Source organism: Sabethes cyaneus, chromosome 2 (genome assembly GCF_943734655.1).
Source record: "Sabethes cyaneus chromosome 2, idSabCyanKW18_F2, whole genome shotgun sequence".
Lineage (NCBI taxonomy): Eukaryota > Metazoa > Arthropoda > Insecta > Diptera > Culicidae > Sabethes > Sabethes cyaneus.
In genome coordinates, this window is record NC_071354.1 from 13,177,949 (window position 1) to 13,198,848 (window position 20,900).

Genomic DNA, 20,900 nt, shown 5'->3' on the forward strand with positions numbered 1-20,900 from the left:
CCGTTTCTTGGCACTCTGAATGAAAGACTTGGACAGATTCAACTTTTTGGCTACATCCCTGACCGAAGCATCGGGATACCGCCTAAACGCTTCCACGACACGCTTGTGATTCTGATCACCAATAGAACATCCATCCTGACCGTATTTCTCCTTCCATTCGATGCTCAGAGTTTCATAGTAACGTTTAACCACACGACTCACAATGTCCGACTTTACAATGTCCCGATAAGATAGTTGAGGATTTTCCAGGTGCTTGCGCAAAATCAATTCGCGACGTTCCTTTTCAGGTGACGCCATTTTTTCTAATTTCCGAAAAACTGGCAGCAATAAAAATACAGTATAAATCATACACTCTAAACTACTTCTATCCAAATTTCCAAGAGAAAATACCCAATGGGTAATTTTCTACAGCGTTTCTTCCGTGGCGCAATTTGATGTGTGACACCCTTTACACTCCGTTTTCGAAACTTGACCTACTGTTTTTATACGACAGACTTCGCAGCCAGCTGTTAGAGCGCAGGATAATAGCAGGGCCAGTTACTACGATCCTTTTGACTCTAAGAGCCTCTCCCAGTCGAGATTCGAACATACAAGGACTGGCTTATCACCTCGAGGCCAACCGGAAGGTTAATATTATGCACCAGTTAATCCATCGGTTTCGTTTGTTTTGATAAATTGTCACCCAATTTATTCACCGATTTACTGTGGTATCATAGGTTTACTAATTTTATGCATCGATTGATTTGCTTATTACATTAGATTTAAATAATTCAAAACTTCAGAAAAAAGCAAATCCCATCCATTCCATACTGTGCGAAATGCAAGAATAGTCCATTTTGCCCAATTCACCCCCATATACGTAGACAACCTAATTAAAGCGATTAAAACTAACTCAAAGGCAAAAACAGTCTTCCGAAAAAATGTGCATTTTATTATACTGAATAACTTTGGAGAACAGTTGAAAGCAATAAATGAATTGGATGCATAGTTATTGTGCAGAATTGAATTTTAAGTGTACATTTTAAACAAATCATTATAACTCGCAACTAGTAAAAGATATATAGTTACTGTATTCAGCAAAGTTGCTTATTTTAGTGTGTTCTACAATTTTTCTGAAGAAAACATTTTTTTTGGATGTATTCAAAAAAACAAAAATTTGTTTCACTCTGATAGATGAATATAAGATCACCCTGATCTATACCTATAAAAAAGGATTTCTTTCTGTCTGTCTGTCTGTCTGTCTGTTTGTTTGTCTGTCCCTATGCTCCTTATAAAATCGAAAACTACTGAACCGATCGGCGTGAAAATTTGCATATAGGGGTTTTTTGGGGCCAAGGAAGGTTCTTATGATGGTTAGAGACCCCTCCTCCCACTAAGAGAGGGGGCTCCCATACAAATGAAACACAAATTTCTGCATAACTCGAGATTAATCAAGCAAATGGAACAAAATTTTACATGTGGATGTTTTTGGAGACAAGAATTTTTTCTATGGTGAATTGAGACCCCTTCCCATTTTAGGAGGGGAGGCTCCTATACAAATGAAATACAAATTTCCTCATAACTCAAAAACTAATTAATCAAATGGAACCATATGTGGCATGTGGGTGTTTTTGGAGGCATGAATTTTTTCTTTGATGAATTGAGACCCCTTACCTTTTTAGAAGGGGGGGCTCCCATACAAATGAAATACAAATTTCCTTATAACTCGCGAACTAACCAAGCAAATGGAACCAAATTTAGCATGTGGCTGTTTTTGTAGGCAATTTTTTTTCTATGGTGAATTGAGACCCTCCCCTCTTTAGGAGGGGAATAATGACCCCTCTACTTTTTAAGAGGGGGGCTTCCATACACATGAAATACAAATTTCCTCATAACTCGAGAACTAATCAAGCAAATGGAACAAAATTTGACTTGTGGGTGTTTTTGGAGACAAGAATTTTTGCTGTGATGAATCGAAACCTTTTTCCACTTTAGGAGGGGGGGCTCCTACACAAATAAAATACAAATTTCCTCATAACTCGAGAATTAATTAATCAAATGGAACCATATTTGGCACGTGGGTGTTTTTAGAGGCATGAAATTTTTCTATGATGAATTAGGACCCCTTAACTTTTTAGGAGGGGGGGCTCCCATACAAATGAAATGCAAATTTCCTCATAACTCGAGAACTAATCAAGCAAATGGAACAAAATTTGACTTTTGGGTGTTTTTGGAGACAAGAATTTTTGCTATGATGAATCGAAACCCCTTCCCACTTTAGGAGGGGAGGCTCCTATACAAATGAAATACAAATTTCCTCATAACTCGAGAATTAATTAATCAAATGGAACCATATTTGGCACGTGGGAGTTTTTGGAGGCATGAAATTTTTCTTTGATGAATTAGGACCCCTTAAATTTTTAGGAGGGGGGGGGCTCCCATACAAATGAAATACAAATTTCCTCATAACTCGAGAACTAATCAAGCAAATGGAACAAAATTTGACACTTGGGTGTTTTTGGAGACAAGAATTTTTGCTATGATGAATTGAAACCTCTCCCCACTTCAGGAGGGGGGGGGGGGGGCTCCTATACAAATGAAATACAAATTTCCTCATAACTCGAGAACTAATTAATCAAATGGAACCATATTTTGCATGTGGGTGTTTTCGGAGGCATGAATTTTTTCTATGATGAATTAGGACCCCTCTCCCTTTTTAGGAGGGGGGGCTCCCATACAAGTGAAATACAAATTTCCTCTTAACTCGAAAAATAATCAAGCAAATGGAACCAAATTTGACATGTGGGGGGTTTTGGAGGCAGGATTTTTTTAATGATGGTTTGAGACTCCTCACTCCTGTGGTAGGGGGATAAGGACTATCATACAAATAGAACAGAAATTTTTGCGTAAATCAAAAACTAATCGAACTCGAGAAATTTTAGACTTTTTTATAAAGCATTTATCAATAACAAGACCACCAAAAACTATCAATAGTAACATTAGTTAATTCAGCGCGAGACGACCACAGGCCGCGAGTGTTGCCGGCGACTTGCCGTCGGATTCGCCGGCCACTGCGGGGAGACAGCCCCCCGTAGAGATCACCTCTATCTAGGTTTATTTATTTTCCTGGATCTACTGACCTCTATTACTTTCCTTCAGTTGGGTCACCCCTGCAAAATAGTACTTTCTACGAAAAGATTTTCAGTGAAATAGTACATCCCGCGAAAAGTTTTTCGCGAAATTCTATATTCCGCGTTATGGTCAACCGAGAATTGGTGTTCCGCAAAATGGTATTCGGCGAAATGGTTTGTAATGATGGCAAATATTTGAATGCTATCCGCTTTATTTTATCAGGCTAAGCAATGGGAGGAGTTGTTTTCTACTTTACTGTGAGGAAAATTTGTATATTAAAACACCCATGGACTCCCCAGAAACTTGCAAAACTCAAGATTGTGAGAAAGGTCATCCGACATTCACGATTTATGTACAACACAGTTTAATTTGTGGCAATACGAAGTTTGTCGGGTCAGCTAGTAGTTTATAAACATGCACTGTATTTTATTGATAAACTTCTCTAAGGACACCATGAAAAATTACGCATTTTTAACGCAATAGCAAATAAACGTGTTTTTGCAGATCTAGGAGAGAATCAGGCAGAACGAACCGATTGTGAATTCATTACGGTACTAAATCAGTGACATTCAATTCTCTGAATGTCCTTCGAATGAATTTGTGTTATTCGAGTTTATTCCCCTGTCTTTGAATTATTTTTATCGCTCCAATAAGGTTTTATTAAGCATTTAAGGATGAATTGGGCAAAATGGACTATTCTTGCATTTCTCACAGTATAGAATGGTTGGGATTTGTGTCTCCTGACGTTTGACAACGTTTGGAAGCTATTTGAGTTCATTTCACGATCGGCAAAAAATCCAGTTTAATTAGCTTTTATCATGATTTTTGGGGAAAATAGGGTAAAATTGACAACTTCCCGGAGTCCGCGCAGGATGAAACCATCACCAATCGATCTTCTGCATTTTTTTTACATAGAAATAGGTGTCTGATAACATTCTAAACCAGCGGCTTCTAATTCTTGGGATTAAGAGCTCATTTTTGTCTATTGTGGAGTGGTTGGATGGCCTCATTTGCCTAATTTTTAAAAAAGGGCATCGACTCGAGTGTAAAAACTATCGAGAAATTACATTGCTCAATTCTGCTTATAAGGTGCTCTCCCGTATTCTGATCTCTACATTGAGACCGCTAGCGAAGTGCTTCGTCGGCGAGTACTAAGCTGGTTTTCGTAAGGGTCGCTCCACGACTGGTCAGACCCTGCGTCAGTTACTAGACAAGTTCCGGGAGTACAGCTTGCAGCCACATCATCTGTTTGTGGACTTTAAGGCGGCGTACGATTCAGTCAGTCGAACATGGTTTTCCGACGAAACTAGTTACGCTGATTCGTGCGACGCTGGATGGGTCCAAATCATGCGTTAGAATAACAGGCGAGACCTCAGTCGCTTTCGTGACGTTGGATGGATTGAAGCAAGGGGATGTCAAGTCCCGTAGTTTGCAAATTCGCACGAGTGCTTGGGGTTTTTGAGCGTAAAATTCTGCGATCCACAGTTGGTGGCAAAATGGAAAACGGAGTGTGGTGCAGACGCATGAATCACGAGCTATATCAAGTAAACAAATATGCTGATATAGTTAAGGTTGTGCAAAGTGGCAGGCTGCGGTGGGCTGGGCACGTGGCCAGAATGCCTGACGAAAGAGTAGCCAAAACTATTTTCTCAGCAGAGAACCAGGAGGAGGCCGTAGACTTTGAGGCAGACCCCGCACCCGATGGGTGTGCGCTGTCGAAGACAATGCACGTTCAGCTGGTGTTCGTGGGATTGGAGAACGGCAGCCCAGGACCGACAGTACTGGAGGACCATAATTCGTTCGGTGCAGGATCGATAACGGACCGTTGCCACTAAGGTAAAGTATGTAACAGTTTATTTTTAAAATTTGAATTTTCTAGCTTAATTATTCCATTGATAGAGTTCATTTATGCAATAGAACGTAATAAATAACCCTGAAGCGCGACGAGCGAATGGGGTATAAATAACCTAATTTACTATAATTTTGGGACAAACACAACAAATCATGCACCAGTTGCCAACGACATCCATTTAATCCATCCAATCCATCTTAATCCCAATAAAATAATGAAGCATGGACTAACACTAGATTGAAAAAAGCCTACTAAATTTATTTGATTCAAATCACTTACGTAACATAATCGCAAGTTGTGGGCCTGAATGACGTCACCGTCAAGTATTTTCCCGGAGGATCATAAACAAAACCGTTTATTGCGTTGTTACCTGCAGCAGCAGACGATCTAATGCGTGGTCTGGAAAATTATCAGTTCTGTTGACTGGATGCGAACGATGACGCAACAGGAACAAAAACATCAGCTCCGCGCTAATAAGTGCTATTGTTATATTAATTCCCCCGCGTTTCGGTACTGGATATGGAACGATTCAGGAGCTTCAAGCGCAGTGCTGTTGATTGTATGAAAATGCATAAGTGCACAATTGGACAAACGGGAACATCAGCGAAATACGCGCCTGTGAGCTGTGACATGTGTTTTGCGTAATGCTCATCTACTCGGATCTATTCATATAAGCCCCAGGCCAACAGAGTCAGGTTCCAATCGGCTATAATTAACGCACATTCTCTTGAATGTTTTCAGCAGATGCATACAGATAAAATCTGAACGAATATTTTCAAAAGTTTTTCTAAGCAACAGTTATAATAAGCATCTGTTTATATTGTCAAACGAAGCTAACAATTTGATCTTGTTATTGTTAATGTTGATATCGTTACAAAATGTAAACAACAATTTTATTTCAATTTTTCAACGTTGATATTGCCCTTAATTAAATTTTTTTACGGATTGAAATTGACGCACAATTTGGAAATCATTTTGACATTTCTATTCAATTAGGTTAATACTGCAAAAACTATTATGCGTATATCGTCATAGTGCTAACGACTGAAACACCTCACTCTTTGAATCTATATACATATGTAGATGGTTTCATAATTCAATAATTTTGAGACTAACTTGACCTTATGCGACTGACGTAAGATTTCAAAATATTGCCTCCCCAGAGTGGCAGCTGAAGAGCGCTCAAGGCCCTCGTAGGAATTCATTGTTTCTCAATCCCTTGCGTCCCCGAGGGCCCATCAGTGAATGAAAAAAGGTAGCACTAGCAAAAACACAATCCCGTCCAGTGGTGGCTGTACCACTATTCGCAACAAGAAATATCCGTCTCCGTTCTGCAAAACCGAATGAATAATAATAAAGCTATCCTGATATCTTCGAGCGGGTTAACGGGTAGAAAAAGAACAACGAATATGCGAAGATTGTGTGAGAAATGCGCAGGCAAGTGGAGGACTGATTTGGAGGCATCATCTGAGAGTTTACCCCGTCCCATCCCCGTGCAAAGCTGCAGTCCTTGGGTATGGAGCCGTAGCTTTTTTTTGGCAGAACAACACAGCAAAACCAGTGCTGTAGGAGCCTCCAGAGAAGCACGTGGGTGTCCTTGCCGCCATTGGTCGGTGGGGTTGCCTGTGACTGCTGCCAGCAGCGCGGCATAAACGACGTCACCGTCCACCGTTCCGAAGGTACCGTGCGATGCTTCCGAAAAGCAACCGACATTCCTCACTGTTTGTCCGAGAGCGATACGCATAACAACGACACTCAGAGATCTGGAGAGAAAGCGCAAGGAAGAGGCCAACACGGTGGAAATCCGAATCGAAAAGTCGCACAAAATGATCTCTCTTTGCAATTGCTCTTCGTCATCATCGTCGTTGTAGTCGAGAGTCGGCAGCTGTCGGAGCTTTTCCTGCTTACGTCAAACCTCTGGCTTGCGTGCGTGGGTGGCATTAGGCGCACCCAACAACAACAACAAGAGTATCAACATTCTTCCCGCAGCCTCCCTTAGATTGTTTTCTCGATCGGCTGGAGCCGTTGGTTAGGTCGGTACTGCTCCTCTCTGAAAAGAAGAAAAAGTAGAATAAATTACTGTTTTTGTAACAGCCTACAGTTCTTCCTCGCATCAAACCAAACCGAGCCTCAATGGGGACTGTTCTGAATGAATCTTCCAAAACTGTAGGCAGAGGTTGGGTAAAGCTTTCAAACGAAACCAGTCCCGCATTAACGACTGGCAGACTGGAAGTGAAGCGTCGCTGTTTAGTATGCGGATCAGATATGGTAAACTAAAGAGAGAAGTCTAATTACATAAAAATGCTATGTGACATCAGCCGTAAGCTCGCGCGTTTCGCTGACAGTTGAGAGCAAACGAACAAAAAAAATATGCGAACAAAAAACGATACCCACTTTGGCCACCCAATAATGGCTGCTTCGACGGTTTTCTGTGCAGCGACCGACACGTCGCGACGGTTAGTAGAATAGAATAAGGATTCGCCACTCTACTCTGTGCTGGGCTCGTCTGTGGAAAGCTTGGTGGAAAATGTTTTACACATGCACGCGCTCACTCGCAAGCGGAGCGAGTGTTGTTCCTTTTCCATCACGGTTATTCGTCAGTCCATCCGTGGTGCCAAATTAGGGAGTCGGATAAATCCACATGTTTTTTATGAAGTTCAAATTTTCTTAAAAAAGGAAAAAAGAGTAGGATACAAAATTTGTTTAATTTGTTTATTTAAATTTTTCATCTGACCTTTATAGGTCTCAATGAAATTTGTGGGTGGGAAAAAGGTTGACCCTCAAATGCGCGTAAAAACCCCACCATCTTTTGACACTGTTTACAATTAACAATTTTACAATTTCATGATTCATGCCTGCAAACTACAAACAACTACAGTATTAGTATGAAGCAAATTACATTGAACATTAACTTTAAACATCTTAATTTGACTGTAACATATTACATTGCTTAAGTCTATTTTTAAAAGTGTCACTTGAAATATTGAAGTCAAATAATTCATACGTGGTATTAAAAACGTCACACATCGCCCTAACGGGTTCATCTTGACCGTACTCGGTGCGGTGGAAAATATCCCGTTCTCTCAGAATTCTGGATGGTACATTTAAATTGATTTTGGACAGGATACTTGGAGCATCTATTTCTCCTGTAGCAAGTTTGTGGTTGTGGATCTACCAGGGTAAAAGCCATGCTGATCTATGGAGATATATGACTTAAACCCGCGTTGTAGAACATTTCCCACTAGAATATCAAATAATTTCGACCCAGTAGAGAGTGATGGAAAGGAAAAGAATAGCTTGGAAAATTTATCAGATCATTACCGCTAGGGAGAACTTGGCCAAATACCGACGAGTCAGCAACCAGTTGACCACGATCGAAGGATTAGAAGTTAAAACAATTATTCCAAACTAATAACACGCGCAAGAGGAGATTAACCCATCTTGTAAGAACTACACACTAAAACCTGACATGTGTAAGAACAAGGGAATCTGATCACATACGAGCGCGAGATGATCGACAGGGGAAAATATTTTTGAACAGCTCAATGGTGAAGTTACAGAAGGAGGCGGAATCAAAGTTGATCTAGGTACGCCCGAAGGAAGATAGGAATGACCCTGCAACTGATATCCAAGAATTTAAGCGAGAAATTGGGTTGCTGAACAATGCCGCCATTAAGGACCGCCTACCAGCAGATGTTTTAAATATGGTCGAGAAATACTTCCAATGCTTCTACACTGGATTTTGTTCCAATGTTTCGGAGGAGAGCAGGCGGCCGGAGGAATGGATGGAAAGAGTTGTTGGTCATATCTAGGAAAAGGATGCGATTGCTATAATGATCGCGACTTAACACTAGTAAACGCCGTCTACAAGGTACTTTCCCAGTTTTATTACGTTCGTATAGCGGTTTTCATGACCAGTTTTACAAAACTGCTGGTAAAACCATAAGCTCCACCAGAACTTCCTGATGACCACTACAAAGCTGCTTTCTGACCAACTGGCCCACTCCTCAGAATGTTTTCATAACCTCTATAAGAATCAGGTTATATTAAATATAATTCTTCTATCGCTGACCGAATGCAAATGGCTTTAAATTTTATTTCATCATGGTGTGATAGGCAGGACCTCAGCATAAATACCAATAAAACTACTGTCATACCATTTACGAGAAAGAAAAAATTTACATTAAACAACATCAGGTAGAAAGGAACGCTTTTAAAACTTTCAGACACTGTCAAATATTTTGGAGTATTTCTTGACAGAAAACTCAACTGGAACACACATCTAGAGCAAGTAGTAAACAAACCCAGGTAACCAATAAGCATTTCCAATGCAATTTAAATGCAAGCCAATAAGCATTTAAGTTGCCTTAAATGCTACTTAAATGTTATTTTGGCAAAATTTGCGGCTACTTTACTGCTAGCCCTCTTACAGTGCTGACAATGCTTATTTGCTAACATCAAGTAGTCGTGTCACACTCTGCTGAAGGTAGCAATAAAACCGGTTAAGCTTTCGCTGCTTGACAGCCATCGCCATAATTTAATAAAGCTTTTCGCTTTTCGCTCTGGTAAAAGCTAAATAAGTTCGCCAGCTTTATTAACTTGAAAATACTAAGTTTTGTTTTTCGGCTTTGCAGTCAAAAACAAAACTTTGTAAAGATACTCAATCGAAAGCTACAATAAGACTTGAAAATACTTCCGTAAGCAACAAAGCTAAAGTTTTACTCTCAGATTATTCTGATCGAGTTGGTTCTTAGCGATCATAATAAAATATCTAAGAGAATATTTAATGAATTTTAACAATTTCGTTGGTTTGCAGCATGTGCGCATTTAATTTTATCGTGCATATTGATATGATAGGTGGATAAAATCAACGCGCCACAGAAATTTTGCAATTTTCGAAAACTGCTTGTTTTAACAAAATGAATATATTCAGTTAGACAATCTCCATTTCTAGCAAAATCATTTTAGTTGCTTCCTGTGACAGGAAAACCGATTGATAATAACTTTCTTTCTGCAAAACACTTGTTTGCGAGCTAAAACAATATGGCAAAAATGGTTATAGCGTTAAACTTTCGTATTCTTCATAATAGCAGCAAACAAAACTGTTTGGTCAGGGTGTTACCGTTTTGATAGCTCTATAAAACTAACAGTTTTATTGCGGTTTGACAAGCAACCGTGAGAAGATCAATTTTAATTGGTCCGCCATTTTGTATTGCTATGCCACACTTATGGTAAGTTTATAAGAGACGTGGTGCAGCCAACAAGTTTCAACGTGGTAATATAAGCAACCACAATAATTTTGCTTTATTAACAGTTTTATGATGGATTTCCAGCTAAAGCTATAAGTGTGTTTGGACTCGTATCCGCTTGGTATTGCGCAATACCGCAATAAAACCAAAGGTAATGATTAATACCGCAATAAAACCTTTTTAATATTTAAGTAAAACCAAGTGACTTTAGAATTGTTGCTTGGGCTGTCACCGATAGTATATGATTTCGTAGGGAATTATTAGGCTGGTTTCATGGAAGGTCGCGTCACTATGGACCAAACGTGCATCCGTGCATCATTTTTATTAATTTCAAAGCAGCATGCGATACAGTCAATCGAAACCAGCTATGGAAGATAAGGCACGAATTCAGTTTTCCGGACCAATTGCTGCGGTTGACCGGAGCTTTATTGAATCGAGTAACATGTTTTGTGTGCATCTCGGAGACACTCTCGAGTTCCGCAGAGACGCGGCGGGGATTAAGACAAATTGACGGTTTATCCTGCACGTCATAACCGGGAACTTTGTGCTTATTAATGATTTGAATTAGTCATATAACAGTCAGCTCAACTGTGTTATTACAAGTGTGTTAGTAGGGGAAAGAGATAAACGCATACCTCCACAGACGGTACAATAACCTTATTAGCCTGATAGTTTTTTATAGACTTGAAGCTGTGACGCTGCCTGTGGAGAAAATTCACGATATTTGGCGGAGTACAAACTGAAAGCGGAGAGCAGCGAAGCCATATGAATCACGAGCTGCTGGCACTCCCATCGTATAACTGGCAAAATTCGGTAGGCAACGCAACGGTGGACCGGACATGCCGTAAGGAAAACAACCCTACCGGCACCAGGAACTAGGACTACTAGGACTACTACTACTAGCACTAGGACTACCAGGAGATGACTACTTGCTTGGCTCAATGCTGACGAACGAACGAAAGCTATAATATACGACAGCCATTATGCACGTTTGCCGTATGTTTAAAGAAATGTTTAAACGAACTCGCAAAAAATGCTCACATACTTTGGCTGACTCGACGCAATTTGAAAAAACGGTCAGGTGCGTGAATATTTTTTGTACTTATGTACTTGCTAGGACATTTTCTCAAAAAATCAAAGAAAATTGGTTGAAAATGCGTATTGTTGATGCCTCACGTACCTACGCGTGTAAAAGAGCCCACAGTGGTTCTCAGCCTCTTAAACAGCAACTCCCATCACTCGTGGCACTCCCTCCTCGTGACACCAGCACCGAGCAACCTTGATGGAGATCGAGTAACCAACTCCAGTGCAAAGGTCGTATGCTGCCAGGGAAAGAAATACTCATGCGAATATTGCGTGTTAGCACAAATAGCCTTGCTAACCATGCCAGCTAGGGCTGTCTACCCAGTAGTACCGGTAGCACCGAAACCGGTAATACCGCCCAATTTTTGAATACCGAAAAACAGGTTTTCAGAAAGCAGAAAACCGGGATTTTCGGTATTTTTCTTCTCTCGGCATTTCTTTAAAATTTTACTTAAAGAATGCAATATCGGCAAGTAATAAGATTAGAAAAATCGTCAAAAAATACCTTGCTATTAATGCTCAAGAAGCTTCTTAATGTGCAAGGACTATTCAAAACATTGATTTAAATATAACCAGCGTTGCAAAGTTTGAATCGCAATCAAATAATTGAAGCCTTTGGATTTGTTTGAGCAGCTCGAGAACTATCTTGCTGGCAATTTGGCTTATTGTGTTAGGCAAACGTTGAACGTAGGCAGTGCTGCAATTCATGTTGCTTACTTATCCTGATGCGATGCCCCTTAGTATTTCTCCTGCATAACAATGTTCCGCCAACAAACATGGCTGTCCGTCTCCGATTTCTAGAATGTCCCACACTTACCAGATCTTGCACCACTTGGTCTAAATAACGGACAAGCTGCGCAGCTCTGTGTCTGGCTCCACCATATTTGCGAGATTGTTGTCCGGCATTCTCACAACATGTCCCGTCCATTGTGCCCTTCCAGCTTTAGCAACTTTCTGGATACTGGGATCGCCGAAAAGCTGCGCCATCTCGTGGTTCATCCTTCTCCTCTATACACCGTTCTCACAGATATCACCAAAGATAGTTCTAAGCATATACAAAAACGGCCAATGTTTTCAAGGTTCCGTCGAGCATTGTCCACTCGTCTCCGTCAACTACCTCACCACTTGCCTATGCGAGCTCGATCACGTTCGATTCCTCCTGCTAACAGGTGCTTGGTATTACAGGGATACCTCGATATAAGACAGCCTCGTTATAAGACAATTCGATATAAGAGAATTATTGTCCACAGCGCAAAATTGACGACCGCTAATGCAATTTTTTTATCAAAAAAAATCATGTTTCGATATAAGACAATTTCGATATAAGGCAACTTTTTGAAATTATAAATTGTCTTATATCGAGGTGTCCCTGTTGACGCAAAAAGCAAAGCCATGGGTATAAACCTCCTTGACAAATTGACCCTTCTTTCACGTTTCAATTTGGTATACTGCTCAGCAACCACCTGGAACGTTCTTCCGACAATGTCCACAATGCTAGTTTTATTGAGGATCGTGACCCGCATGTTAAAACCCGCACGTTTCATAACACCTTTTAGCGCGATGTTCAATTCATGTTGGAACAACTTGATATTCAAAGCTCAGATATTGCAATTCAATTATTCAAAGGTCTCAAAGAACGTATCGAGGAAAAACAATCAGAATACGGGGATCTACTCGCTTTCTCCAACAAATTTTACCGTCTAAGAATTTGTAAGTAAAAACTTTAGCCAAATTGGAAGTCTGCAAGAGCTACGTTGTCAAGCTGACAACATTTTAAATCGGTTATTTGCGATTGCGACTAATACGACTAATAAAGACAACCAGCAAATGGTGATGAAGAAGTTGACGCGTTTGAATGATGATCAGGTTTGTCTATGATGGAAAAACTTTAGAACTTGGTAGGAACGCAAAGTACTCATTCTCCCATCAGTGAATGAAACATAAGTACTGGGATATTTGAAAACGTTCAATAATGTTTAACGCACTTCGAACCATTCGTCAGGCTTCGACGGAAGCGGAAAGAGGTTTTTCAACAAAATTCTTTCTGATATGAGAAAGGAATTGCGTCAGTGGTGGAATTAGGAAACGCATTGTCTCGACACTATAGCCAAAACGACAGCCCTTTCACAAGCGTACCTAAACAATTTTACTACGAAAAATTAAGAAAATTGGACTCGTAACATGATCAAGGTGACGAAATGTTTGAGATCTGTAGATGTAGATGTACACACTTAAAAAACTCAGCAAAATTCGCCGAGATTTGGACAGCCGAGCGTTCGGTAAAAATTTCAGTTTTGCAAATCGACGTTTACGGATCTTTATTAACGTTTGGCATCATAAAAAATTTTACCGAACGCTGGGCTGTCCAAATCTCGGCAAAATTTTGCTGACTTCGGCACTTTTTTTAAGTGTGTAGGTCACTAAATTTCATGGGTGGTGACAGGGTTCTGCTCGAACAACTAGATCGCCGAAAGTTCGGCATAATGGCACTGCAGGAGATCTGTCACAAAGAGGATTCGTGGCGATAAGACCCAATTTGACCAGGGGCTCCAATGAGCTGGGAATGGGCAACTATCGCAGATAATGCACGAGAATGGTTTTCCGGACAAACTGATGCGACTATTCGAATCCCTGGAGTGAGTGGGCCAAAGATCAATGCATTTGTTTTTACCAAATATATGATGAGACGACAGTCAGTATTGTTGGCGATGAATTGGAAGTTATTGATGACCATACTCCTGAGGAAAATCAAGAAGCTACGGTGGGCCGGACACGTCGCAAGGATGCCGGGATGTCCTTAAAACCCCCATCGGTAAAAGCTGACTTGCAAGTGTTGAGATACTCAACGAATTGGCGATGCGTAGGTCAGGACCGAGAATACTGGAGATAATTTCTTGATACAGCACGAGCCACTTAGGCTAGGGAGCCGACTTGTTAGAGGGAGCAGAAACAAGAGCTTTATTTGTTTTGTATTATGCGAATTCCTGCATCGATAACAGACGTAGGTACAAGTGACTGAAGTTTTTGGAGCAACTTAGTAGAATACGAAACCTAAAATTAAAAAAGAAGAAAACTTATCCAATTTAATTCTACTATGTATGTTTTATTCACGACAGATACGTATTTCACCTACGACTTGCAGGCTTCCTCAGTGTCTGTTTTCGAACTAGGTGTCCATGGAAGATACTAATGTTCTAGCACCTGATCTCCAATTAAGTCAAATGAGAAATCGGGATACTGAAGACCAATAAAGCCGCTAGTAGGGACCGTCTACTGGCAGAGCGTTTTAAATATGGCTGAGAAACGCAAGGTACGGCTCTACATTGGGTCATTTCCAAGATTTGGGAGGAAGAGAAACTACCGGAGGAATTGATGGAAGGAGAGGCATAACGCTGGTAAAGCCGTCTACAAAGTACTCTCTCATATCATATTACATCGGCTGTTACCGCTGGTTTCACCCATCGTTTCGTAGGGAATTACCAGACAGTCCCTCATGGGGGTTCGAGCAACTACGGACCATATTTTTCGCATCCGACAGATCTTGCAGAAATGTCAAGAGTACAACATGCCCACGAACCACATCTTTATTGTTTTTAAAGCTGGTTACGATACAATCGATCGTGACCACCTCTATGGCAGATAATACAAGAACACGGTTTTTCCACGTTAACTAACGGGATCAAAGTTACATTGGATCAAGTGTGTGTTGCGTGCGCATCTCGGAGACACTCTCGAGTCCCTTTGAGACGCAGCGCGTGTTGAGGCAACGTGATGGCTTATCCTGCATGCCTTTCAACATCGCTCTTGAGGGTGTGATCCAACGAGTGGGTATCGAAATAAGAGGCACCATTTTTACCAAGAGTAGCCAACACCGTACAATTCATACAATCCGCCAGCAACTTTGCGACCCAAAACGCTACGATGAAGAAGCTACGAGTACCGTAGTACGAAGCTGACAATGTACAAAACCATTATAAGATCAGTAATTCTTTATGGAGTTGAAGTCGGAACACTACTCACAGAGAACTTACGCTCCATTGCCGTGTTCGAGATCGAGAAAGAGTTTGAGAAAGTGCTGCAGACAATATTTGGCGCAGTATAAACTGAATTTGGAGAATAGTGGAGGCGTATGAATCATGAGCTACAGGCTCATGCGTATGGGGAGTTTCCCATCGAACATCTGACGAAAGTCGGTAGGCTACGGTTGCCCAGACACGTCATAAGGATGCCGGACGACAATGCGATGAGAATAGTTCTCTTCAACAACCCCACCGGTACCAGGAACAAGGGCCTCCAAGTGCATGATGGCTCGATTAAGTCGAAAGTGATTTGCAACTTCTGAGACGACTGGCGACAAGTGGCCCAAGATCGACTTGAATAGAGACGACTGCTAGAAACAGCACGAGCCACTTCGACTCTATACGCTGCTGACGACAACGACGACGATGGCGCTTATATAAGTTTTTATACAAAGTGATTTTTTTTTCAAGGCACCCCCTAGGCCCCTCCCAGGCAAATTTCCTAGCTACGCCAATGCAGAGGCTAGAGACAACAAGAGGATCTGAAAAGAATGAGGCTAGAGTGGCCATTGGCAAGGAAAGAGGTTGATATATGGAAAAAGGTCTTATTTCTCTTTCTTTACAACGAAAAGCAAATGAGGACAAAAAAGCCCCGACTAAAATAGGCACTGTGCTATTTAGGCCATTACAAATATTTTGAAAAGTTTTTGTCCTTCCGGTGTTGGACCACTGACAGTGGGTTGAAAAATAACCAAAGAGAATTTTTTAATCGAGCAAAAACAAATGGATGAAAACCAAATCTATTCTTGCTTTTAATATTGCTATTTAACGTTATTATTTTCCATGCAAAAAGCTATGAAAAAAGAGACAAAAACGAAAGAATTTTTTTTTGCCGAATTTTGGAAATTCCACTATTTGAATTCCCATTTCTATTTCGTGCTAGAAGCGTTAACTCAACTCGTACACTCATTTTTCGAGTTTTTCAGGCTATAGAGCCCATAGACAATTGATTTGATAAAAAAATTTAACACATATCCTACAAACTATTTTTTGCCCCCGATTTTTCTAGCGAATTTCGAAGCGGGGGTGACAAAAACTTTAAAAATAATTTGCAATGGCCTTATGGGATAAAAGTAAAAAATAATATAAAACAGGCGCAACAGATTTGTAGTAAATTATATATTCCACAAATTTCACAATTAACAAAAGCAAGATCAGCCGTCTGATCTTTCCGTCGTCGTATGTTCAGATAGTCGTCGTATATTTAAAGCTTGATTACAATTACCCTGCAAAATAATAGTTGGTTTCGAAGTTTGTGGAATAAAGGTCGAGTACCTACCAAACGCGGAATGTTGATTTAACATTGCTACTAATAGTAGAATTAGAATTGTTACCTATTTACAGACACAGCTCAATGACCTCTGCATTATTTCGGTCTCATAGCATAGCATAATACAAGTTTACACAAGCATCAATCAAATATAGAAACCCAACCGATCGGACATTAAATATTGACAGGTGTTGGAAAACCCATTGCCGACCGCTATTAGGCATAATTCAATCTCTAAAGTTGGAAACATTAACACAATCTTCGGAAAAGTTGCACAGAATAGCAATCGGCAGAACGAGTAGACTTGAACGGAACATGGAATGGAACAATTTCGGTGCATAATTCATTTTTCCGCACCAATTACACAAACCGGGTGGCGGCGGTGAGCGTGCCTTTCATTTCGCAATCTTTTCCACCGGACACACTCATCGCGTAATTCCCAGAATGCCGCGGGTAAGAATGTGCTTGCTTGCGTCATTTATACCGGGAAGTTCCACCTTCCTGCGAAGAGCCTCTGTTCGAGAATGAATTGCAAAAAAAAAGAAACATAAATTCTCTAACAAGCGGAAATTCACCGGGCACCACTGCACCACCGTCAACGGTGAGAACGACGCACGGTGGCATGCGAGTGAGCTTTTCATCCCTCAAAATAAGGCACCCCTGGCGTGATGCATCAGCTCCCCCGCCCTTGTTCGCCTCTCAGCTGACCGAACCACGGGTTCGTAATAGTATTTGCTTCCCCCGGCTGTTTTGTGACGTCGACAATCCAACCACACTGGCAACCAGTAATTACGATGCGATCCGACGTTCTTCTGCTGCTGCTGCTGCTACTGCTATTGCTGATGTCGTCGTCGTTGTCGTCGTCGTCGTCGTCGTCGTCGTCGTCGTCGTCGCCGTGGTCGTCGCCGTGGTCGTAGTCGGCAGGACGTCTCAGGCTGCTCGTCGGTCGTCCTTTCGGGGTCCTGAATGAAAAACGGTGCGCTCGCGCATTCCGCACCAGCCGATTTCGACGACCACGCTCTGAACGAATCGGCAAAACTCGCTCTTCTTCCCATTCTTGTTTGCCTTTCGCTTGACTCTATAGCCTCTCGGTCCGATCGGTAAAGCTCACTACCGTAGGCTGCAGGCTACCCAGTCTGTTCGCGTCCCCTTTCTCCCACCGAAAGTTCGTGTGTCAGAAGCTCGTCTAGAGCAAATTGTGGACCAGGAAAAAGCGATTCGCCCATTCGGTTCGCTCATTCGCGTTTCATCCCTTGACGAGACAGTTGGTGTGTTGTACTCGGTTCCTGAACGCGCGTCATGGCCAAAGCGGCCTCCCAGGGTGGTCCAACTTACCCCCTCTTCGTCACTATCAAAGCCACAAACAGCCAGAACCACTGAGGCTAGAACAACTAAACGATAGAACAGTGAGTGCGAGCAGATCTGACAGATCAGGTGTTTGGGATCGCACTGGACAATACCGAAAACGGTGCGGCGGAGTGTCTTAGTGAGAACCGAACCGAAAGGGGAAGCGGGAATTCCCGGAAGCAGCAGGTTTTAAAAATAGCTGCTGATTAGGATCTAGGAGCCAGACGTCCCCCAGACCGTGAACCGTGAATGCCAGTTGCACAACAACTTTCCCAACCGCGGGCAATGAGTGATTTCTCGGTTTCGCGACAATCTGCAGATTGTTCCGTGTGCAAAGTGGCAAAGTGGTAACGAAAAACAACTACCTATCGTAAAGATAACCGGAAGAACGAGCATAGCTATTTCTTTTATCCCCCTACTACTGTATCGCGTAGTCCTAAGGCAAAAGTGTACTCAACTACAGACGCAATTCGCACGGTGAGAGAGTGATCGAAAAACGGAAAGAATATCCAGCGAAAAGCGAAAAGCTCGGAAGTTATAGTTTTCGATGTAAAGTTTTACACTCATACACACGTAAGCTAGGAGTAGCGAAAACCCGGTGTCTATTTTTATACACTGACAAGTTTATTTCCGCGCAAGAGGGCAAAACCGGAAGAAGCCAGTGAAAATCGAGTGAAAGCAAATGAAGAGCGATAAGTAAGTGCGGCCAACACGGAACGGAAAAGTTTTCTGCTGAAACAGCACTCTGGCAATCAGTTCGGTTCGCCGTGTGACGGCCAAGACATTCGAACGGTATCTAAAATAGCGGTAGCAGCAAAAACACAGGATAACAATCCCATAATCGATATCGGAAAAGGACTGTTGTGAGCAAGCGACAAGGATTCACACGAGTGTGCTAAAAATAGACCGTCGGGCGTTCGGTCGAAGTGTGACTGCATAGCTCTATACAAGTAGTGAATAATCTAGGTGTGTTGCTCCGGTAGTGTAAACTAACCAAAAAGAGGAAAAACAGAGAAAAAAAAAACAAGCAGCGGACGTGCAGGAAAAACAAAACTTTCTTGCTTGGTAGAGAGGAAAAAAAAGTATCGTTAACGTGGAAAGATTCGACTTCTAGAAGCTAGGCGTATCGCGATTGGATTTGAACCTGTTGATTGATTTGTTACGTGTGCGTGTGGTGCGGCGGTTTACCAGTTAGTGTCCGTTAGGCGCACACGCAAGGTCACTAATCACGAGTGTGTGCGTGTGTGTCCGGTGACCGTTAGCAATTTACGCTCAAACAATACGATCCCGCAGGAACAATCAATTCACACCCACGCGACGACCTTTCAACCGACTTAAAACTGTACATAGCATTCTAAGGAAAATGTTCCGCGAAATCCTGCCCATTCTGGCCTACATGAGTATGCTGTCGGGCTCCTACTCGCTGCATATGGCGCGTGATGCTTACATAAAGGCTCCACCGCCACCCCCGGCTGCGGCTCAGCTGCTAGAAGAGTTGGACGATGTGTCCGAATTGCTAGCTGAAAATAGCATCCCGGCCGGTCCTCCCGCGTTGCATTCCAAAGTCCATCACCAAGGCACACTGTTGCAACAGCAGCAGCAACAACAGCAACAGATGGCTCCGCAACTGCACACAATCGGCGGAGTAGCCGCCGGAGGACCGCACGGAGTCGTAATCAATCATCTAACCAGTAACGAACTGCCCGAACTCAGTCCGCCGCCGGTACGTCACCCGGTCGGTCCACTGATTCAACCCCGCGGTCTGCAGGAACTCTTCGGAGTCCAGACCAACTTCGACATGCGCAACATGCCACAATTGCCACCGTTACAACAACAACAGCAGCAGCAGCAGCTAAAATCTTCCGCTGCCGACGGTGCCAACAGTGACGAAGATCTACAGCAGCAACAGCCACGAAATCCCAACAACAAACGATCATCTCACAACAACAGCAATGGTGGTGGCACAGCCGACGGCACTGGCGGCGGCTACATGGATGACGGTCCCAGCAGTAGCGGCGGCGGAGGCGGCGGCAGCAGCAGCAGCAACAGCAACAACAATGGCGGCATGCCCCAGATCCCACATGGCATGGCCAGCCAGCTGATGCTGCGCAGCGCACGCGGTCAGCGACAGTACGATGTTCCGCAGATCGGTGAGTAGATAGTAGAATGATGTTTTCTCAATTATTGCGATCAATGTTAAAAATGGTTCAATGAAAAGACCACTCGCCCACGTAGCTATTAGAGTTTTAAAGCACTCTTATGGAGGCTTTCATGATTTTAGTCACTGTCTATCAATAAAACTCAATCCGTTACTTGGGTGTAATTATTTGATTGTGATAAACATAGACCTACATTCGTTGTTGTCTTTCACAATATGACATAATATCCCAAGTAACTATGTGATTTTTTGTGCTCGTACTGCGGTTTTCATGACCAATTTTGGTCATTAAAGCCATTATAAGAGTTGTAATAAAACTCAAATTGTTGCTTGAGATACCACAGTGTACATTTTGTTGTTTAACAACCAGCAAAGTTTATTTATTGTATTTTTTGTAGTCTAAAAAAACTATTAGAAATAAATTAATATATTCCCAAACTATTCATTTATAACTATCATACCGCGGATAAGACGAAACACACCATTAACCAACCTTTTGATTAGATGTTATATAATGCCTTACAAACGTTCATTAATTTGTCTTGATTATGCAACTTTCATGTATACAATATTATTTTCCAAAACCATCTTATACAAATTCGTTCGGGTGAAAATCGACGATGTTCACCCGGAAAATGAATTTTTTCGATTGGCAAAAAAGCAAAAACAAATTTGAAGCAATTTTACCTAGGGTCTACTTCTAATTCCCATCGTAGTAGGGAAAGTCACTCTAATTTTCATCATTTCTTAG

At 41.9% G+C, this 20,900-nt stretch overlaps 1 protein-coding gene across 1 annotated transcript in view; it reads left to right on the forward strand.

The window, feature by feature from the left end:
* Positions 1-19,354: 19,354 nt before the first annotated feature.
* The window catches only part of LOC128737820 (signal transducer and activator of transcription A), a 109,935-nt gene continuing 108,389 nt past the window's right edge, over positions 19,355-20,900 (forward strand). The window contains exon 1 of the mRNA XM_053832556.1: positions 19,355-20,141. Coding sequence (XP_053688531.1) covers positions 19,355-20,141 — 787 coding nt within the window. The remainder of the gene's footprint in view (positions 20,142-20,900) is intronic.